The sequence below is a fragment of the Hyperolius riggenbachi genome, chromosome 2, assembly GCF_040937935.1.
Source record: "Hyperolius riggenbachi isolate aHypRig1 chromosome 2, aHypRig1.pri, whole genome shotgun sequence".
NCBI lineage: Eukaryota > Metazoa > Chordata > Amphibia > Anura > Hyperoliidae > Hyperolius > Hyperolius riggenbachi.
In genome coordinates, this window is record NC_090647.1 from 531,392,972 (window position 1) to 531,416,510 (window position 23,539).

The window sequence follows — 23,539 nt, forward strand, 5'->3', positions numbered from 1 at the left end:
GCCAGAACAGCTCTAGCGGTCTTGCGAGAATTTCCTTGAATCTTGGATCCCAGAATTGTCGCCCAAAACAGTTTTGCAGATTGCAGTAAATCAATGGCGTCAAATGTAACGGTTAATTGCCTAGCCCCAATGCATGATATAAGTATCACATTTGCTATTTATGTAAAGGGGAATAGTGGGGAAAAGGTAAAAAAAAGTCTTGTAGTGGTCTTGAGAATCAATTTTGAAGTATATCTGTAAAAAAACAAAACAAAACAAAAAGCAAAGAACAATAGCCCTTGGGCGATACTTACCTCAAGAGGGGGAAGCCTTGGGATCCTAATGAGGCTGTCCTCTTCACCCTCCGGGATTCAGCGCAGGAGACCCCCGAACAGCGGCCATGTATTACCTTCTGCGCAGGTGCATTAGCGGTTTTCTGGTGGGCTCTGGCAGGGATAGCCAAGCCCATCAGATCTGCTCCACTGCCAGCGCTGCGGGGGCTGAAGGCGCTGGGGGTGAAGAGGGCAGGGGAAGCCTCATTAGGATCCTAATAAGGCTTTCCTCTCCCAAGGTAAGTACCCCCCAGGGGCTGTTTTTATTGTTGCAGTATCCCTCCCCCAGGACGAGTAACTATGTCCCTGCAAAATGCCATAACCATGTACAGGGATGAAGCTACTACGTCCCTCCGTCCCGCGCCCCCCCCACGCTCGTTACCGCCGCCGATCGTTAGCGGCTAGATCAATGAATGGGAACGTAGTTCCCATTCCTTGACCTAAGTCCCCGTGTGAATGACCGCAGCCATCTATAAGACTGCTGTGCAATTCACAATTGTCTAAGCATCACTTCCTCTTTGCGTAATAATACTACACATATGGAAGTCAGTTCCAAGGACATCTTGTGGCCAAATAGTAAAATTACATCTACATTTTTTTTTTCAATATCCTATTTTTACCTTATTTTTACGTTTTAAATTAACCCCTGACCTCCCTGACCTTTTTTAAATTACAAATAAATAAATAAAAAAAATGTAAATAGTTACCTTAGGGACTTAACTTTTTTAATATGTATGTAAAGAGGGTTTATTACTATCACTTTATAAATTATGGGCTTATAATTAGGGATCAACGCAAAACTGAAAAAATGCACCTTTATTTCCAGATAAAATATTGGCACCATACATTGTACTAGGGGAACATGTTAAACATTGTAATAACCGGGACAAATGGGAAAATAATATGTGTGGGTTTTAAAGGGAAGGTTCAGGGACAGTTGGAAAAAAATAAAAATCCGAATCCACTTACCTGGGGCTTCCTCCAGCCCGTGGCAGGCAGGAGGTGCCCTCGGCGCCGCTCCGCAGGCTCCCGGTGGCCGACCCGACCTGGCCAGGCCGGCGGCCAGGTCGGGCCTCTTCTGCGCTCCATTGTGCGTTCCACGCCGGCGCGCTGACGTCATCGGAAGTCCTCCGGGCTATACTGCGCAGGCTCAGTAGTTCTGAGCCTGCGCAGTACAGCCCGGAGGACGTCCGATGACGTCAGCGCGCCGGCGTGGAACGCACAATGGAGCGCAGAAGAGGCTCGACCTGGCCGCCGGCCTGGCCAGGTCGGGTCGGCCACCGGAGACCACCGGGAGCCTGCGGACGGGCTGGAGGAAGCCCCAGGTAAGTGGATTCGGATTTTTATTTTTTTCCAACTGTCCCTGAACCTTCCCTTTAATAACAGTAACACGTATTGTTTTAAAACTATAATGGAGAAATAATGAATTTTCTTTTTTTTTTTTTCTTATTTTTCCTGTTAAACACTTTTAGAATAAAATAATTCTTAGCAAAAAGTACCCCCCAAAGAAAGCCTAATTGGTGGTGAAAAACAAGATATAGATTGTTTTGTTGTGATAAATAGTAATAAAGTTATAGGCAAATGAATGGAAGGAGCGCTGACAGGTGAAAATTGCTCTGGGAAAAGCCTTGGAGGTGAAGTGGTTAAAGTTACAATAGGAAAAATGTTTTTTAACGTGGTTAAATGACAGATGGCGTATCTACCCATCTGTATTTAAATTGTACATATATCCTCAGAAGCTGCAGTGACTTACCTGCTGGAGTTTCCTGTTGGTCAGTACATTCACCTTTTAGGAATCCTCTTTATAATCTGAAATGACCCACGTAAGATGGTGGAATTTGTAAACATTTGCTGATCCACTGCAGAAAGTTTTTAATAAATCCAGACAATTTTTGCAGGATTACACAGGTACTCTATTTTCCCCAAACTTAGTAAATTGGTCCATTAAAAAGTTTAAGAGGAACTGTAACAACATACAGTAGAATGCAGTATATTATTCAGGATAGCCACTTTTATGGTAATTTTCCTGGTTTTAGCATCAGAAACACTTCCTATTTCTATATATTGCTGTATATTGGTATGTAGCCCCGCCCCCAAGTGATGCTTATTCAAGCTGTTTTTTATGCTGAATTAAAAAGTAGATTTACATATAAAATAAAAATGTGGAATAGCTTAAAAAGTCATTTTTTAGGAGAAGGAGGATAGATACAATTGTTTATTTTATTAGTTTATTTTCACCTCAGGTGTCCTTCAAAGAGGAACTGTCGCGAAAACCTTAACATTTAAAGCACATACAAATAAGAAGTACATTTCTCTGTCACTTACAGCAGGTAGTAGAAATCTGACATTACCGACAGATTTTGGACTAGCCCATCTTCTCATAGGGGAGTTCTCAGGGTTTTCTTTATTTTTAAAGGACCTCTGTCGCGAAAATCTTTTAAAAAAATTGTTTAACCACTTTACCCCCGCCCGTACGGATTTCTCCGTCCCTTTTTCCATCCTTTAACCCCCAGGGATGGAGAAATACGTACTTTGCGCACTCCCGCCGCTGCCCGCACTCCCGCTCGTAAACACGCCGCCCGCCGCTAGTAAACACGCCGCCGCCTGCTCGCCCAGAGATCAACGAACGGGAAAATCCATTCCCGTTCGTTGATCTAAGCCCCGCAATGATCCGCTGCCGCTCGGCTGAGCAGCACGGTCATTGTGAGCAATAACAAAGTCCCAGCCTCTTTCTACTTCCTGCAAGCATCCAGAAGGACGCTTGCAGGTCGCATGAAACAAAAAGTTACTGTTGCCATCTTGTGGCCAAATAGTAAAACTACACCCTAACCATTTTTTACACACAAATAAACTAGTTTTACACAAAAAATTAACTCATTACCTCCCACACTCCCCAATTTTATTTTTTTTGTAATTAAAAAAAATAAAAAAATTACAATTTAAAAAAAATACATAAATAGTTACCTTAGGGACTGAACTTTTTAAATATTTATGTCAAGAGGGTATAACACTGTTACTTTATAAACTATGGGCTTGTAATTAGGGATGGACGCAAAACTGAAAAAAATGCACCTTTATTTCCAATTAAAATATTGGCGGCAAACATTGTGATAGGGACATAATTTAAACGGTTTTATAACCGGGATAAATAGGCATATACATTTAATGGGTTTTAATTACAGTAGCATGCATTATTTAAAAACTATAAAGGCCGAAAACTGGAAAATAATAATTTTTTTCCCACATTTTTTCCTATTTTCCCATTAAAACACATTTAGAATAAAATTATTCTTGGCATAATGTCCCACCTAAAGAAAGCCTAATTGGTGGCGAAAAAAACAAGATATAGTTCATTTCATTGCGATAAGTAATGATAAAATTATAGACGAATGAATGGAAGGAGCGCTGAAAGGTGAAAATTGCTCTGGTGCTCAGGGGGTAAAATCCCTCAGTTGGGAAGTGGTTAAAATATATGTAAACATATACAATTAAGAAGTAAGTTTCTTCCAGAGTAAAATGAGCCATACATTACTTCTCTCCTATGTTGATGTCACCTACAGTAGGTAGTAGAAATATGTCATTACAGACAGGTTTTGGACTAGCCCATCTCCTCATGGGGGGTTCACAGGGATTTTCAAAATGCACTTAGTGAATGGCAGTTGCTCCGTCCAACTGCCAAAAAAGTGTTTGGTGAGCTGGGAGGCTAGCCAGCATCTTTGTATGAATCTTTTTCAGGAAGTGTGTTTATAAATAATAAAGGTCATACTGAGAATCCCCCAAGGAGAGATGGACTAGCCCAAAACCGGTAATGTCAGATTTCTACTACTTACTGTAAGTGACAGTAACATAGGAGAAACGTAATTTATGGCTCATTTTACTCAGGAAGAAATTTACTATGTGTATGTGTTTAAAATTTTAAGATTTTCTCAACAGTTCCTCTTTAAAGGTAACCTTAAGTCAGGGAAAAAAATGAGTTTAACTCACCTGGGGCTTCCCTCAGCCCCCTGCAGCTGATCGGTGCCCTTGCAGCCCTGCTCCGATGCTCCTGGACCCACCGGCGGCGACTTCCGGTTTCGCCGTCACCGGCCGACAGGCTGGGTACGCGAGTGATTCTTCACGTTCCCAGCCACAATAGCACCCCCTATGCTGTTATTGCGGCCTTCCTTGCTGCAATAGCAGCATAGGGGGTGCGATTGTGGTTGGGAACGCGAAGAATCACTCGCGTTCCCAGCCTGTCGGCCGGTGACGGCTAAACCGGAAGTCGCCGCCGGCGGGTCCAGGAGCATCGGAGCGGGGCTGCGAGGGCACCGATCAGCTGCAGGGGGCTGAGGGGAGCCCCAGGTGAGTTAAACTCATTTTTTTCCTTGACTTAAAGAGGAACTCCAGCCTAAACAAACATACTGTCATTAAGTTACATTAGTTATGTTAATTAAAATAGATAGGTAATATAATCTCTTACCCACACTGTTTTAAAAGAACAGGCAAATGTTTGATTTCCTGATGGCAGCCATCTTTTTGGTTGAAAGGAGGTGACAGGGAGCTTGAGACAGTCCCAACTGTCCTGAGCACCTCTCCCAGTTGCTAGGCAACGTGAATAACAACATAGGAAATCCCATCATGCTCTGCACAGCATCAGGGAAAAAAAGCCCGGGCTTTTTTTCTTTGATGGGTGGAGCTTAGCTAAAAATGCAGCTAAAAATGATGCTTTGGTAAGAAAAACAAAGTTCTGATGCTGTGAAACTGTTAAAGAAACACCAAGCCTTTTCAGTTCTGCTGAGTAGATTTTTAGTCCGGAGGTTCACTTTAAGGTTACCTTTAAGGAACGCCACTTCCATGAAAATTTTTTAATAATTATAATAAATAATAATACTTGTTTCTCAATTCTCATGTCTTATAATAAATGATTACAAGTCTCTGGTAGCACAATGGTCAGCCAAGCTGCTGATGGAACTGAAATCCCAAGCCATTCACGATTTGTTCCTACCTCTTGCAGGTTCATACCCCCGAGTAGAGTTTGGATACGTCCGCACTATGAGTGTTGCATTAAAATCGCAAAGCTACGGTCTGTCATGCTGAGCAATGGGTGCGTTTAGGCAGGGCTTCACAGTTTTTAAAATCACGTGCGATGTGCAAAATTACGAAAATGCGTTCGCCGCCGCTAAAATGTATCTCAATATCATCACTTTGTATTTCCGATATTGTGCGACTTTGCCTTTGAGGAATATATGCGTTTAATATGCAGACGGCAGGCGTGCGATTTGTGTTTCCATGCAAGTCACTGTGGACGCAGAAAATGTGTGCTTTACATGAACATTTGCATGCGATTTAGTAGTTATTTAGTTGGATTTTCATGTAAATAACTGCATATGCATTCCCAAAAATATTCCAATGCCTAATTCCGCCTATAAATCCGTATAAATGCCACACAAATGCGCAGGAACGTTTGTACAAAAATCACAAGCATAGAATCGTGCGAGTGTGTGAAGTCGCATACATAAAACTGTAAAATAAACCTGTGCATGGCCACCATGGTATGTCTGATTCAGCCGTAATAATTCTGTCGGAGTTGTGCATTTCTGGACACCACGTGTAAAGGAATGGGGATGAAGTACCACACAAGCATTATCAGAAAATGCTAACTTTTAAAGAGACAATGGCCTCAATTCACTAAACTTATCTCCTGTCTTTAATAACTCTTCTAGATTTGTTACCATGGTGATAAGGCATGTAGTATTCAGGAAACATTTTACCTCAGGCAAGCCTAAAGTTAACTCTTCTGTCTTTAAATTAACTCTCCAATCCTTAAAATAACTCCAGAGTTAAAGACAGGCTGTTCATTAACTGCGTGTGAAAATAACTACAGAGGAGGTAAATTAACTACAGAGGAGGTAAATTAACTACAGAGGAGGTAAATTAACTACAGGAGAGGTAACTTAAGGAATGAAGAGGTAATATAACTCTCTCACGTGTGGAGGTAAGTTTTCTCTTGCCTTATTATCTCTAGCATGATCTTAGTGAATTGAGGCCATTGTAATAAAAAAGATGGGAGGAGGAAGCGTCTGAATAATCCTAATGAGGCTCCTAATATCCTCCTAAGCCTCAGTGATCAAGCGCTGTCTCCCCCAGCAAGGATTTCAGCTGTAGCCCAGGCCCAGTAGCGTCTGCAATAATTACCCACGATCCTGTGCAGGCATAGTAGTGGCTTTCCAATCGGGCTCAGGTGGAAAGAGCCGAGTCCGATCGGGTCCGCTCTACTGCATAGGCACGTGTCACCTGGGTGGTAGAGCAGACTGCTACTGTGCCTGCACAGGATCGCAGTAGGTACATAATTACCTCGCTGGTGTTTGGGGGCTGCCAGCGCTGGAGCCCAGAGGATGAAGAGGATGGGAGAAGCCTCATTAGGATCCAGAGGCTTCCCCCTCCCAAGGTAAGCATCCCCAGGGGTTGTTTTTTTTGTTTTGTTTTACAGATTCTCTTTAAAGGATACCTGAGGTGACATGTGACATGATGAGATAGACATGTGTATGTACAGTGCCTAGCACACAGATAACTATGCTGTGTTCCTTTTTTTCTTTCTCTGCCTGAAAAGAGTTAAATATCAGGTATGTAAGTGGCTGGCTCAGTCCTGACTCAGACAGGAAGTGACTACAGTGTGACCCTCACTGATAAGAAATTCCAACTATAAAACACATTCCTAGCAGAAAATGGCCTCTGAGAGCAGGAAAGGGAAAAAAGGGGTCGATAGTTTATAGATTTTAGCTCTGGCATACTTCAATGAATGTGTCATTGAGAAAAAACAATAAAACAGTTAAAGCTTAAAAAGTAGATTTCAACATAAAATAAAACTGTGGAATATCTTAATAAGTCATTTTTAGGAGAAGGAGGATAGATACAATTGTTTATTTAATTCTTTTATTTTCGCTTCGGGTGTCCTTTAAATCCATTGCATTGTTTCATATGCACATTACAATTAAATTAGTGCGAAGAACTAAGCTGCACATGAAATTGACCAATGGGCATCATAACTGCCACCAAAAAATAATGTCTCATTTAGAGGGGGCTGGTGAAACCTCATTGTGGGGCTGTGCGGGGTCATGGTTTATTTATCTAAGTACAGACTAGTTCCTAGGAAAAACAAGCACCTTCTAAAAAAAACCCAAAACGTAGGGGGCACTGAAAGTAGCTCAGAGCAGGCAGACCAATCAGACGCCAGTGGCAGTGCACTAGCAACTGAATGAAGACCATCACCAAGCACCTGCCAACTGCTCCCCATACTGCTATGTTCTTGGAAGGTGCGGTTATGGCAAACTGACGCTGGAGTCAGAACTCTTCAAGGACTGAAAGTAGCAGCTAAAATAATTAGAAGATCAACAATAATACACCAATAACAAATACCTTGTGGATTACAAGTACGAGTAGGATATGCAACGAAGCTTTTCATTCAGTCGTGTAGCAATCCATACACAAGTTATGTATATGATTTGATGGTACAAGAGAGAGATGGTCCTCTGGACTACTGTACATGGATTGGAGCATACCCATTGTGACCAGTATTGCCCATATGTTTATTGAATACATGAAAGGAGTCATCCATAGAGACTATCAGATATCAACAACCTGTTGACAAGTGTGGAAGATATGGTGAACAGTGGATGGATGAAACCACCAGCTTCAAACTACCAAAGATTTCAAGAGGCTTACTGACTATTTGGCCTTCAGCGTCACCTTGGTCTCCAAGAAGAACCAGCACCATCTTGTAGAAAAGATTCATTTATTGCACCAATTCATGGATTGGCTGATACAATTCATATATTAAGTAAGATGTGGTTATTGTCCTTGTTGGAGAGTTGGAGAAGATAATATCCAATAACCGTAATGTCCACCAAAGAGTAGGCCAGTCTTGATTTCTGCACCACCTTGTATAGAATACTGCCTTAGAAGCTGCCCTTTGCTCATGTCTCAGCGGCTATAATAATTGAAGTTACTCTGAAGGAGGAACCATGCTACGAAGACCTTAGGTGTAAAACTACAGATTGCTAACAAAAGCTGTGCAAAGACGAGGCTTAGAGACTAGGGGTCCATAGAAATATATGAGGGCACTCCTTTTCTGGCATCATCTGTTTGGAACCAGAAGGAGGCAGACTAGGGTTCTCCGTAACCCTTCCTAAGGTCTCGCTGCACACACATACAGCAAAGGAAATGTCTATGCCATACGGTGATGCCTATCAGACCTTACAAGGCATAAACTTCAAGCCGCATTTGGTAACATCTGCTTCACATTGTCCCACCTGGGTTGTTAATTATCAAACTATATCCATGTAGCCAAATATTGTACCACCTCAGGTGAGAAAAAAACCTTGACTGTTAATATAACAGATGGCTACTATCATGCCACGATACATATAGAACGCCATCAACCATCTCTCTTTTATTCAGTCAGTGTATATTAAAATACCTCTTCCCCTTCATGTGGAATAATCACCATCCAAATTTCAAAATCTCCAAGCTACGCAACACCAACAAGTAAATCCTCTTTACACCGAAAACACTAATCATTGGTGGCTTAGTTGATGGTAGGCGGAACAGTCCTACAAGGGAGTCCCTCCTTCAATCCTGGTAAGTGGACATCAGGTAACTGATGATAGGACTCAAGTTACAGAAGTCATGTAACAATTTTATTATATCTTGTTTAATTTGTGTGTCTAACATTTCAGCATTTTGGAGGAGTTGGAAGCCAGCAGATGACAGCAATGACTATCAGATGGCGGCAAATGTCTCAAAAGATTCAAAACGGTAAGCTGAATTCTCAGTTATTTATGAAGAAAATCACCCATCCCCAGATGATGGCACGTTTGTAGGTTTGTTAAAGAGGAGCTGTTAGGTATAGGGTCTCAGAGAAAATAAACACATATATCAGTAGCTAAAGATTGGCTGTACTTACATTACAGATGCATTTCACTGTCCACGTTTGTACTTCACAGAATTTTTATATAGTATATGCAGAGATTGATGCTCCTGACAGCTCATGGCAGGTTCCATGTTTTTCTGTCTTCTATGAAGCCAATTGTGTCGTCATGTCCTGCCTGCTTCCTGATCACAGAAAAGCTCATACTGAATAACACAGTGTGCAGTGAATATTAATGAGCCATGTGGCTAGGAACAATAGCTGACTCCTGCAGTGTACTCTGCCCGGAGATTTATCAGTGCTACGCGCTGGACTGATTACAAGCTGCTGTAACGTCTCATTAGCAGCCGAGGGGAGGGCCCCACAATGCTTTGCAGTATGGTATGCGGCTTGCGTCCTCTTGGGTCTAACAGCTTTGCTGATAAGCACACATCAAAGGTAAGAGAGATTTTTATCTTCACTAATGCCTTTTTGGCTTCCTTCTAAACTGTTTAACACAGGAGAATAGAGGTTTAAATTAGCTTCTGCAGCCTGACAGTTACTCTTTAAGGTGTAAGACTTATACTCACAACCACAAAGGCCTTCTCAGTATCTTCTTTGGAAATTCCGGCATGTGACATCACATTCTCGCATGTTGCTCTGATACGCTCTTCTGGCTGAAGCTCATGCAGATGTTATGAATGCATCCTATGGTTTCATCTAATGTAATAAGGAGGAAGTTCAGTGGCCGGAAGAGTGGGCTAGAGTGATATGCAGGGGTGTGCCAGCAATCTCCAGGATTTTACAGAAGATACTGAGTGAGGATGACAGGGAGGTGAGTATTAGTCCAAAACCTGTGTGCACCTCCACTTATGCCATTATATGGTGAATGGTGGAGTTCTCCTTTAGCATAATTTGTATGTCAATTAGGCCTCTTTTTGACGGACGACTGAACTTCTCGTTTGTTTAGCAGTTCAGCCGCCGGCTGCCGGTGACAAGCGCCATGGCAGCATTTGGCAGCATGTATGTTTGTCATGACGCGACATTACCTGGCAATGAAAAAAGTCTTGTGTTACATCTGAGCATGGCAACCACCATGTTCAGATGCAACTGCATGTGGGGGGGGGCACCTATCCACCAGCTGTACCCAGTCGCAGCAAGCGCCTGGCAGAGTAATAGGAGCAGCTGGCAGGGGGCGAATTCAACACCTTCAGCTGCTCGTGGAAAAGAGGCCTAATGCTTCGTACACACCATGCAATTTCCCATCAGATAGATGGGTTGAATCGATTATTTGCGACAGGTCCAATCTGATTTTCGATCATTCTTCTGATAGATATTTAGTTCACTTCTATACAAAATTGATCAGAAAAATGATTGGGAATCAGATCGGACCACTCGGAAATAATCTTTTCGATCTGGCTATCTGATGGAAAATTGCACGGTGTGTACAAGGCGTAAAGAGGATGAGGGGATGAGGCTGTGATATGGCAGCAGTGACACCTTTAGGCTATGAGACTGTACTGCACCACACGAAATGTCCGAGCTTGTGAAAAAAATGACACCTACTTACCTGGGGCTTCCTCCAGCCCCTGGCAGCCGACATGTCCCTTGCCGCAGCTTCACTTCCAGCCGGTGGCCCAGAGTCCCCTCCATTCGCGATGGCAACCTCGCCAGTTTAGGATCTTCTGCGCGAGAGCCGCTTCACGTCTCGCTGTGGAGTGTGCTGCAGTGGCGCGGAATGGCTCTCGCGCCGCCGCAGAAGATCCCCGACCTGGCGAGGTCGCCATCATGAAGGGAGGGAACCCTGGGCCACAGGCTAGAAGCAGAGCTGCGACGAGGGACATGTCGGCTGCCAGGGGCTGGAGGAAACGGCAGGTAAGTAGGTGTCATTTTTTTCACGAGCTCTAAAGGTGGCCACTAATGATCCAATCTTTTTCAACCAATTTTACAAAATCTATGCAGTGTAAGGGTAAATTGAGTGAATATATTGAATGGATAATATAGGGAGTGCCCTTATATTACATAGAAATGGTAAGGTTGGATGAAAAAGATTGGATCATTAGTGGCCACCTTGAGTGTATTGTAAAAAGTCTTTTTAGAAGTTAGTAAATCAGGGAAATTGTTGCTTCTACATTTTACTTTTAAACAAAAGCAGTTGCCTGAATCCTGCTGATCTTTTATGCATCTGTAGTGTCCGAATTACACACCTGATTGCGACAGATCCAGTCAAACTTAAGGGACAACTAAAGCGAGAGGTATGTGGAGGCTGCCATATTTATTTCCTTTTAAGCCATACCAGTTGGCTGGCTATCCTGCTGATCCTCTGTCTCTAATTCTTTTAGCTGTAGACCCTGAACAAACATGCAGCAGATTAGGGCCAGCTCTACAGCCCGGCGCGGCCAGTCGGAGGCCACTGCGCATGCATGGCCCAGAGCTGTGGCTCAATGTAGGCCTTGGAGGGACTCGGGCAGACGGCACGGGCACAGGGTGACTCCAGGGAGCTACAAGATGCCCCAGGTAGGTTTAACTGATTTCTTATTTTGACTTAAGTAACCCTTTAAAATTACTGCAGCCTCTTGTCACATGATTCTGTTCTATAAAGCTTCACTTTCAGGGCGGATTCTAGACTTTTTGCTGCCCGAGGCCCCAGATAGTAACGGTAGCCTGGCAGAGGAGTAGCTATGGGGGGGCATATGTCCCTGGGCGCAGCACTGTAAGGGCGCTCAGCATGGCCATTGCACCCCCATGTACATGAGAGGCGGCTCGCTGGCTGCCCGAAGTGCCCCTGCTTTTCCTTCCTTTGTAGAAGTGATAACAGCAGCAGAATAAGGCTATCTAAAGGGGGCACATCTGGCTATCTAAACAGGGTGAAGGGGGGCACCTCTGGCTAACTAAAGGGGCATACATTTGGCTATTTAAAGGGGAGCACATCTGGCTATCATCTGGTAAGGGGGCACATATGTGTAAATAACTTTTGACTCTTCCCATGACCATGACTACATTTTGATGTGTGGCCACGCCCATTTTGTCCACAGGAGGGCGCAAAAACTGTCTTTGTCCCCAGGCACCGAAAACCCTAGCTACGCCTCTGTAGCCTGGAGAGGGTAGCAGCCAGGCATAAGGGTGGGGTGGGGGTCAGGCTCCCCCTCACTTGGATCCCCCGGTCCGCTCTCCCCCTCTCCAGCTATGTGCACCCTGACCAGGGCAAGATTTACCATAAGGCACTGTAGGCACGTGCCTACAGGCGCCTGATGATGGAAAGGCGGCTCACTGCCCTCCACAAGCACCTCCCTCCTTCCCAATGCAGTCTTAATGAGAGCGTAAATGAGAGGTTACTCACCCTACCCTCGGGATTCTACTGACAAGATCTCCCATCAGTCAGGGGCATTTCTTGCTACCTAATACTGATGTTCCTCTAGCTACCTAATAATCGGGGGCAGCTCTTTCTACTTAATATTGAAGGTACTTCTGGCTACCTAACACTAAGGGGCACCTATGTCAGATAGGGAAGTAAGGGAGACAGCCAGCACACTTGCGGTGCGGTTCGAGGGGGGTTTGCAGGTTCGAAGTGTAGGGTGCCAGGACATCTGTGCCTATAGGCTCCTGTGAGGTAAATCCGGGCCTGGCCCTAACTCACTGTGTCAGCAGAGGGCAGGGAATTACTCACCTCTTCCTTCTGTGTTCCAAGCGATATGTACCGCCGCTTGTCACTTCCTGCAATGCCGCCCACTGCACAGAGGAGAGTAGTAGTCAGATGGCAGCACAATGGAATGATAGCAGGAAGATGGAATGAAATTCCCCAAAGGCAATTACTGCATAAAAATAATCATAACTACCCAATATGCTGGGCTTCTGGAGTTAGCAACAAGCATTATAATTTATTTGGGTGCATTGTCCCTTTAATATCTACCAGCAGCTTGTATTAGCTGTTCCTTCACAGGTTGGACTTCCAGGACTCTGATGTGTTGAAGCCCAGAAGCTGGCAGAGTGGATTCCAGATGCTGTAGTTATTTTTATAACCTGAAGATGGTAAGTGACAGTTTTCATTATTTCTTCATTCTCCATACGGGATTTACGATTTACGTCAGGATAAAGTACAGTTACTGAGATGGGGGATCTGCATAGGCTGTGAGGCTTGTGACACAGAGGAGAATTCCTGTATGCTGATGCAATCTCTAGCCAGGAGATGGCAAAATGCAGGTGCATTAAACAGAATTCGAGGCGATAAGAAAATATATACTTACCTAAGAAAAGGGATTCCTCTGGATCCTATATAGCATACATGTCAAACTCCGGCCCATGGGCCAAATCTGGCCCTCAGAGCCATTCAATTTGGCCCTCAAGGGATTTCCCCACTTTGCAGTATGTTTGGCCCACTCAACACAACCAGGGAAGCTGTATTGGAGGTGAAGCCCTAGATCACCAGGGAAGCCATATGGGGAAGGTAAGGGTAAAACACTAAATATCAGGGAACTGTATAGGGGAGGGAGGACCACTAGACACCAGGGAACTGTATAAGAGAGGGTGGTCACTAGACACCAGGGATCTGTGTATGGGAGAGAGGACCACTACACACCAGATAACTGTATAGGGGAGGGAGGAGGACCACCAGACACCAGGGAATTGTATAGAAGTTGGAGAGGAGTAATTGGACACCAGGGAACGTTATAAGGTGGCCAGTAGATATTGAGGTAGACCTGTGACTTGGTCCCAGTGTTCAATGTTGGCCCACTTTGTATATTAGTTTGACACCCCTGCTATATAGGCTCAACACAGGTGCAGCTGCAGCTCAACACAATACTAACAAACTGCTCACCTTCAACCAGTTGGCAATCCTCCTTTCCTCCTCAGTCAGAACAGCAGTGCCACCTCCTCCCTTCTGCTGTCCAAGTCAAATGAAACACTGCTGCTCTCCTGCCTCCCCCTCCTCAGTCACTGTCAGACTCCTCACACAGCACAACTAGCTGCTTTTCCCAAATTATGACCTCTTCACCTCGCTTGCTCTCCTCTCGCTTCTCCTCCTACTCTGACTGCATGCTGTAAGCATAAACACAGTACAAACATGCTGCCCCTGTAATCTCTGAGCCTGATGCAAGTGTTTCACTTGCTTCATGAGAGAACCGGCTCTCTGTGCTGCACCCGCTCCGCATCACTCACTTGCTCCCAGCAGATTATCGATGGGATCACCAGCCACGCGTGAAGTCAGACTTCCTCTCTGACTACAGCAGCACCTCATGTGACCTGGCAGCACATAACAGTTCACATGAGGCACCGCTGTAGCCATGGATACAGGATGCTGGACAGGCAGATGGAAATCCCATTGCAGGTGAGTGAAGCGGTGCCGCACATCTAAGGAGGGGGAGACGGGGAGTGCGAGGAGGAGGACATTTCGGGAGAGGAGCCGCCTCTTGCCGCCCTCTAATTCTTGCCCCCCCCCCCCACACACACACACACACACGAAGCATGAGATTTACATTGCTTCATGGAAGCCTTGCTGCGCTTGTGAGTGGCAGAGGGAATGCTGAACTCCTCAACAAACACAGTTCCGACATCCATCTGAAAGAGGCCTTAGAAAGCCAACTAGGAGCTGCCTGAAACATCCAGTGTTAAGATCTGGAGGGCTATTGCTCAGCAGGGTGGAGGGAGGGGTGGGGCATTCCATGTAATATACTTGCCCTGTTTTTCTTACTTTTTTCTTTCAGGTAACATTGATGCAGGCTTTCTCATCGCAGGTTCCTTTCTATGCATTGGACGGACTGTCACATGCCGACTATTAAAACTATTGCTGCCATCATTTATTGTAATACTGACTAATAAATATATCTTTAAAATTTTAAAGACTTTGTGGTGTCATTTTAACACTATTTACCTTGTATATAATATATAGGTACCGGTAAATGCTGCTGTTATGTAAATTGTTAAAAGGCTATTTTAACCGCTTCACAACTGAGGGGTTTTACCCCTTCAGCATCCGAGCAATTTTCACCTTTCAGCGCTCCTTACATTCATTCGCCTATAACTTTATTATTACTTATCGCAATGAAATGAACTATATCTTGTTTTTTCGCCACCAATTAGGCTTTCTTCAGGTGGGACATTATGCCAATAATTATTTTATTCTAAATGTGTTTTAATGGGAAAATAGGAAAACATTTGAAAAAAAATCATTACTTTTCAGTTTTCGGCCATTATAGTTTTTAAATAATGCATGCTACTGCAATTAAAATCCATGTAACTTATTTGCCCATTTGTCCCGGTCATTACACTATTTAAATTATGTCCCTATCACAATGTTTGGCGCCAATATTTTATTTGCAAATAAAGGTGCATTTTTTTCAGTTTTGCGTCCATCCCTAATTACAAGCCCATAATTTATAAAATAACAGTGTTATACCCTCTTGATATAAATATTTAAAGAGTTCAGTCCCTAAGGTAACTATTTATGTTTTTTTTTTTATTATTGTAATTTTTTTTTTATTTTTTTATTACGAAAAAAAAAAATGGTAACAATTGGGGAGTGTGGGAGTTAATTAGTTAATTTCTATTGTAAAGTAATGTATTTGTATATGAAAAATGTTTTTTGGGTGTAGTTTTACTTTTTGGGCACAAGATGGCCACAGTATTTTTTTGTAAATGCGTCCTGCAAGCGTAGGAAGTATGCTTGCAGGAAATTCAGGGAGGCTGGGAAACCGGGTTTTTTTTTTTCACAATGAATGCGCTGCTTCTCATAGAAACAGCCGGTGGTAGCGATGGTAGCGGCGGGGGAGTGCGTATATCTACGCTCCGGGTGGGGAACTGAAGTCCAAAGGAGCATAGATATACTGTGCCCGGGCGGGGAAGTGGTTAAGACTGTTGGCTGATACTCACCTATATGGGAAATGCAAAAAAAAATGTGTAAAGAAAAGCCTTGTACACACGGTAGATAAATTGTCACCTTTCATGTTCGTTAAATGATCATTAGATAGCTTCAGGAATGAGCACTGTACAGATATGCTGTTTGGCTATAACTGAGTGGAATGCACGGTTCTATAGGGAAGGAAGGAGAGATGATGGGCAATAAAGGAGCATGGGGAGAAAACAATACAGTGTGCTCATTCATCATTTAGTGATCGCTACAGTGTTGTGGGACAGCTGTTTTTAGGGTGCATGCACACATCCAATTTTGATTGGCCAATTATTTGCCAATTTTATCACCTCCATATAGTATGAGGGCCATCAGATTTTGAATACTATGAATAGATTGTGTAGGTGAGCTCTGATCCTTCATGGAGGTGGTAAAATTGGAAAAACAGTGGCCAATCAAAATTGAATGTGTATGGAGAAGGCAACATCTGCTGTCATTGTATAGAGGAAATGCCAACCTAAAAAACATCCGTGCTGCCAGAGGTGGCTAACTGGCTTTTCTGGATATGTGAAAACTGATGGAGCAGAGAGGTCTATACATGCAGATAGGCACCCAGTATAACAAGTCAAAACTCTTTCCTAAATAAAAACATGCAGAGATACAGTACATCATACACCACCATCAAGTAATGCAGCTCACATAGAACAGAGAGGAACACAGAAAGAATACAGGAAATTACAGCACCATAGAGATCATTGCAGCACTTTGCATACACAGTGACATCTTGTGGTTGCTTTACTATACTGCGGTTTAAAGTAATAATATTACTGCCAACAAAAACACCTTTCAATAGTGTCACATTTGTTGCAGTTTCTTGGGCAATATTTTATAGACTCAAAAAGGACTAAAGGTGCATACACACATGCGACTATAGTCGTTTGAAACGATCGTTCCCTGATCATTTCAAACGACGATCGTTTAAAAAAAAACATCCAACGATCATTAAGTCAAACGATGGATGAGCTAGATCGTTAAAAACGAAAGATCTGCCTTGGCGGATTTTTTTTAAACGACGATCGTTTGCAAAAGTAGTACATCATTAGAAAACGGTCGTTCATACTAGACTTGACATGCGCATTTCGTTATTTCTCCATAGAACCTTTCATTTTTATGCGCAAGCGCAACAGTTGCTTTTCGTGATGTAACGTTCGTTCTATGAATGTGTCCTGTGACACGTTAATTGCTACATGATTATACCATAATTGTCATTTTAACAGGACAGAGTGTATTTTTGTATGTTTTGTCAACACTATATTATGTAAATGCTATACCTACAGTATGAAATCTTGTACTGTAATGTAATATACGTAACGTTAGTTTTATAGTGTAACGTATGTTTTGAACCGTTCGTTACGTGTGGGCGGAACTTGCTATGATGTCACTTCCAGGAACAGTTTGTAACGTTGTTCCGGATCGTTCGTTAACAAACGATCAGATCGTTACACACCTTTAAAAGCTAACTTTAATTAGGTCGTTCTTTCGTCAATTAAAAGATCGTTCGTCGTTCACAACGAACGATCATTGTCGTATGTGTGTACATAGCTTAAAGGATACCCAAACTGAAATGTGACATAATGAGATAGATATGTTTATGTAGCACACACATAACTATGATGTGTTCCTTTTTTTCTTTCTCTGCCTGAAAGAGTTAAATATAAGGTATGCAAGTGGCTGACTCAGTCCTGACTCAGACAGGAAGTGACTACAGTGTGGCCCTCACGGATAAGAAATTCCAATTATAAAACACTTTCCTAGCAGAAAATGGCTTCTGAGAGCAAGAAAGAGTTAAAAAAGGGGAATTTCTTATCAGTGCGGGTCACACTGTAGTCACTTCCTGTCTGAGTCAGGACTAAGTCAGCCACTTACATACCTGATATTTAACTCTTTCAGGAAGAGAAAGAAAAAAAGAAACACAACATAGTTATTTGTGTGGTAGGCACTGTACATACACATGTCTATCTCATTATGTCACATTTCAGTTCGGGTATCCTTTAAAGACTGTCCTGTGTAATCTGGTTGCCAGCAAAGGAGCCAATAGCTGTTGTCTGCCACACAAGGCCCTACGGACGGAACACATGTATTACAGTGCCAGAGATTTGGGCTGGCGCCACCATAGACAGTAATAGGAATTATGGCTATAGCGGCGCACAGTGAGTAACTTCGGTGCAGTCAGAAGACGGAGCTGAAGTTACTTTTAAAACACTGTAATTCGGCCACCAGCAATCACTGGAAGCCGAATTATATCATTCCCCCACCATCCATGTGGACCTGGAGGGGGAATAGTAATCAACGCCGCCGGGATTTGTGCAGCAGAAAGGTAAGCCGTATATCGGCTGTATCCTGCATCCAAGTCTCCCGGCGGCTATATTTCTCGTAAGCCTAGGGACATCAACAGCGGACCAAAATAACTAGAGTTTTGTGTGAAGCATAGCTTGTCAAGCATCTGTAAACGCATAGGGCTGGTGCACACCTTAACGCGCTAGCGTAATCACAAACGCCCAGCGAAGTGATTCTTCTAAGCGATTCTAGGCATGTGCCTAGCGATTTTCTAGTTATGCCCAGCAATTTTTGGAGTGTTTTGTTGTTGCAATTTTTTATTTTTTGTACAGTAGAGCTGGAAGTGTGCAGCTTTTGTATAAAAAAAGTTTGGAAAATCGCTCTGTTCTTGCGCTTTTTAGAGCGATTTTCCACTTTCCTATACTTAACATTGAGGCTGAATCACCTCAGAAATGCTGCAGGACCTGCGTTTGCATTTCTCTAAAAATCACATCGCTCTGGTGTGATCCATCCCATAGAGAAACATTAGCCAAGTGCTTTTGAAAGTGCTAGCGTTTTATAAAGAGCTCAGAACTTAGCGCTCTAGGTGTGCACCAATCCATACTCTCAAAATTGCATCTTGCAAAGTCAGTGCCTATTTGCCATTTAAATTTGTAGTAAATACACTGTATGCTCCTTTTGCAGGGATCAAACTTACCACTGTGACAATGCATAGGTTTTTTTTTTAATGCATTTTATTCGTTTTCTTGTGTTTTTGTGTGCATTTTTGTCTGCGATCGTTGTGTTGCATGCGTTTTACTGCGTCACCTTGCACAGAATCTGGAGCCTGGAAATTCATCTCCAGGCCTCATTTGCATGAAAAGAAAATGCAAAACAAAGGTGTCTTATGCTTCATACACACTTGAGATAAAAGTCTTTGGAAAAGGCAAGATCACAGACCAATTTTACCATATTCCATGTAGTATGAGAGCCATACTCACAGCCTATTCTATGGAGCTGCACTCCCCATCAAATAAAATCTTTGCAAGATGCTGCACACAAAGATGCCCGTACACACTCAAAAGATCAGTAACTGCAAAAGATCTGTTCCTGCAAAATATCCATTCCTGCAAAATGCATTCATAGTCTATGAGATCTGCAGATCATCATACACACCTTGTTTAACAGACTTCAGGACCTGGCGAAGGCGTGGTTAACCCTGAAACGCGTCGTGACGTCAGACGGCATCCCCACGACCTGACTCCGCCCACCGCATCCAGCTCCACGCCAACAACATCGGTACCCGCAGCTCTGGCCAAGCGCGGCTGACAGGAGAGGATTGCCGGCAGGCCTGACAGGCGCAATTGTTCTATTATACACTGAGAGTGTATTTTTAAGCGTGTTTATTTTTAAGTAAAACATTTATTGCACCAGCGGTGCGCTCCTGTTTTCTTGCCTTCTCTGTTAAACAAGGTGTGTATGAGGATCTGCAGGTATAATAGACTATGAATGCATTTTGCAGGAACAGATCTTTTGCAGATAATGATCTTTTGAGTATGTACAGCATCTGTGTGTGCAGCATCTTGCAAAGATTTCATCTGATGGGGAGTACAGCTCCATAAAATAGGCTGTGTTTTATATATATATATATATATATATATATATATATATATATATATATATATAATAGGCTGTGAGTATGGCTCTCATACTACATGGAAGGGGGTAAAATTGGTCTGTGATCTTGCCTTTTCCAAAGACTTTTATCTCAAGTGTGTATGAAGCATTAGTAACACTGAGTGTGATTTGCACTTGCTTTGCAATTTTATGCATCAAGAATGATCCTTGTCTTTCAGTGATGCATATATTGCATTGTTTTATATCTTTTCAATATATTATTTCTATTGATGATGGTGTTTTAATAGTCACCAAATGTATTTCTTGTCTCCGAGCAGCTATACCCGATCAGTGCAAACCATTGCCCTGCAATAAAGAAGGATACAAGGAATGTAAAGATGGGAAAGGCAACTATACCTGTATCTGCAAACCAGGCTGGCAGGGAGCACAGTGTGAGCAAGGTAAGTGTATGAAGGCTGTGCATGATCAGGGTGTGTAGGTTGTGCATGCGCAGTGCAGGGTGTGTAGGTTGTGCATGCACAGTGCAGGATGTGTAGATTGTGCATGCGCAGTGCAGGATGTGTAGGATGTGCAGTGCAGAGTGTGTAGGCTGTGCATGGGCAGTGCAGGGTGTGTAGGTTGTGCATGTGCAGTGCTCAGTGTGTAGGTTGTGCATGCACAGTGCAGGGTGTGTAGGTTGTGCATGTGCAGTGCGGAGTGTGTAGGTTGTGCATGCACAGTGCAGGGTGTGTAGGTTGTGCTAGTGCAGTGCAGAGTGTGTAGGCTGTGCATGCACAGTGCAGGATGTGTAGGATGTGCAGTGCAGGGTGTGTACGCTGGACATGTGCATTGCAGGATGTTTAGGCTGTGCATGCACAGTGCAGAGTGTGTAGGCTGTGCATGCACAGTGCAGGGTGTGTAGGTTGTACATGTGCATTGCAGGATGTTTAGGCTGTGCATGCACAGTGCAGAGTGTGTAGGCTGTGCATGCGCAGTGCAGGATGTGTAGGCTGTGCATGCGCAGTGCAGGGTGTGTAGGCTGTGCATGCGCAGTGCAGGGTGTGTAGGCTGTGCATGCGCAGTGCAGGGTGTGTAGGCTGTGCATGCGCAGTGCAGGGTGTGTAGGCTGTGCATGCGCAGTGCAGGGTGTGTAGGCTGTGCATGCGCAGTGCAGGGTGTGTAGGCTGTGCGTGCGCAGTGCAGGGTGTGTAGGCTGTGCATGCGCAGTGCAGGGTGTGTAGGTTGTACATGTGCAGTGCAGGGTGTGTAGGCTGTGCATGCACAGTGCAGGGTGTGTAGGCTGTGCATGCACAGTGCAGGGTGTGTAGGCTGTGTGTGCACAGTGCAGGGTGTGTAGGCTGTGCATGCACAGTGCAGGGTGTGTAGGCTGTGTGTGCACAGTGCAGGGTCTGTAGGCTGTGTGTGCACAGTGCAGGGTGTGTAGGCTGTGTGTGTACAGTGCAGGGTGTGTAGGCTGTGCATGCACAGTGCAGGGTGTGTAGGCTGTGTGTGCACAGTGCAGGGTGTGTAGGCTGTGCATGCGCAGTGCAGGGTGTGTAGGTTGTACATGCGCAGTGCAGGGTGTGTAGGCTGTGCGTACGCAGTGCAGGGTGTGTAGGCTGTGCATGCACAGTGCAGGATGTGTAGGATGTGCAGTGCAGGGTGTGTACACTGGACATGTGCATTGCAGGATGTTTAGGCTGTGCATGCACAGTGCAGAGTGTGTAGGCTGTGCATGCACAGTGCAGGGTGTGTAGGTTGTACATGTGCATTGCAGGATGTTTAGGCTGTGCATGCACAGTGCAGAGTGTGTAGGCTGTGCATGCGCAGTGCAGGGTGTGTAGGCTGTGTATGCGCAGTGCAGGGTGTGTAGGCTGTGCATGCGCAGTGCAGGGTGTGTAGGTTGTGCATGCACAGTGCAGGGTGTGTAGGTTGTGCTAGTGCAGTGCAGAGTGTGTAGGCTGTGCATGCACAGTGCAGGATGTGTAGGATGTGCAGTGCAGGGTGTGTACGCTGGACATGTGCATTGCAGGATGTTTAGGCTGTGCATGCACAGTGCAGAGTGTGTAGGCTGTGCATGCGCAGTGCAGGGTGTGTAGGCTGTGCATGCGCAGTGCAGGGTGTGTAGGCTGTGCATGCACAGTGCAGGGTGTGTAGGCTGTGTGTGCGCAGTGCAGGGTGTGTAGGTTGTACGTGCGCAGTGCAGGGTGTGTAGGCTGTGCGTACGCAGTGCAGGGTGTGTAGGCTGTGCGTGCGCAGTGCAGGGTGTGTAGGCTGTACGTGCGCAGTGCAGGGTGTGTAGGCTGTGCGTGCGCAGTGCAGGGTGTGTAGGCTGTGCGTGCGCAGTGCAGGGTGTGTAGGCTGTGCGTGCGCAGTGCAGGGTGTGTAGGCTGTGCGTGCGCAGTGCAGGGTGTGTAGGCTGTGCGTGCGCAGTGCAGGGTGTGTAGGCTGTGCGTGCACAGTGCAGGGTGTGTAGGCTGTGCATGCGCAGTGCAGGGTGTGTAGGTTGTACATGTGCAGTGCAGGGTGTGTAGATTGTACATGCGCAGTGCAGGGTGTGTAGGCTGTGCGTGCGCAGTGCAGGGTGTGTAGGCTGTGCGTGCGCAGTCCAGGGTGTGTAGGCTGTGCGTGTGCAGTACAGGGTGTGTAGGCTGTGCGTGCGCAGTGCAGGGTGTGTAGGCTGTGCGTGCGCAGTGCAGGGTGTGTAGGCTGTGCGTGCGCAGTGCAGGGTGTGTAGGCTGTGCATGCACAGTGCAGGGTGTGTAGGCTGTGCATGCACAGTGCAGGGTGTGTAGGCTGTGCGTGCGCAGTGCAGGGTGTGTAGGCTGTGCGTGCGCAGTACAGGGTGTGTAGGCTGTGCGTGCGCAGTGCAGGGTGTGTAGGCTGTGCGTGCGCAGTGCAGGGTGTGTAGGCTGTGCATGCACAGTGCAGGGTGTGTAGGCTGTGCATGCGCAGTGCAGGGTGTGTAGGCTGTGCATGCGCAGTGCAGGGTGTGTAGGCTGTGCATGCGCAGTGCAGGGTGTGTAGGTTGTACATGTGCAGTGCAGAGTGTGTAGGCTGTGCATGCACAGTGCAGGGTGTGTAGGGTGTGTGTGCACAGTGCAGGGTGTGTAGGCTGTGCATGCGCAGTGCATGGTGTGTAGCCTGTGCATGCGCAGTGCAGGGTGTGTAGGTTGTACATGTGCAGTGCAGAGTGTGTAGGCTGTGCATGCACAGTGCAGGGTGTGTAGGGTGTGTGTGTGCAGTGCAGGGTGTGTAGGCTGTGTGTGCACAGTGCAGGGTGTGTAGGCTGTGCATGCACAGTGCAGGGTGTGTAGGCTGTGTGTGCACAGTGCAGGGTGTGTAGGCTGTGCATGCACAGTGCAGGGTGTGTAGGCTGTGCATTCGCAGTGCAGGGTGTGTAGGCTGTGCATGCGCAGTGCAGGGTGTGTAGGTTGTACATGTGCAGTGCAGAGTGTGTAGGCTGTGCATGCACAGTGCAGGGTGTGTAGGGTGTGTGTGCACAGTGCAGGGTGTGTAGGCTGTGTGTGCACAGTGCAGGGTGTGTAGGCTGTGCGTGTACAGTGC

The 23,539-nt window shown here is 45.1% G+C and overlaps 1 protein-coding gene and 1 long non-coding RNA gene across 2 annotated transcripts in view; one reads left to right on the forward strand and one right to left on the reverse strand.

The window, feature by feature from the left end:
• Positions 1 to 20,340, reverse strand: part of LOC137547264 (uncharacterized) — a 62,321-nt gene extending 41,981 nt beyond the window's left edge. The window contains exon 1 of the long non-coding RNA XR_011026544.1: positions 20,285 to 20,340. This is a non-coding gene — a long non-coding RNA (uncharacterized lncRNA). The remainder of the gene's footprint in view (positions 1 to 20,284) is intronic.
• Positions 1 to 23,539, forward strand: part of PROS1 (protein S) — a 120,655-nt gene that overhangs the window by 36,510 nt on the left and 60,606 nt on the right. Inside the window, exon 5 of the mRNA XM_068270661.1 lies at positions 20,311 to 20,433. Within this exon, the coding sequence (XP_068126762.1) occupies positions 20,311 to 20,433 (123 nt within the window). The remainder of the gene's footprint in view (positions 1 to 20,310; positions 20,434 to 23,539) is intronic.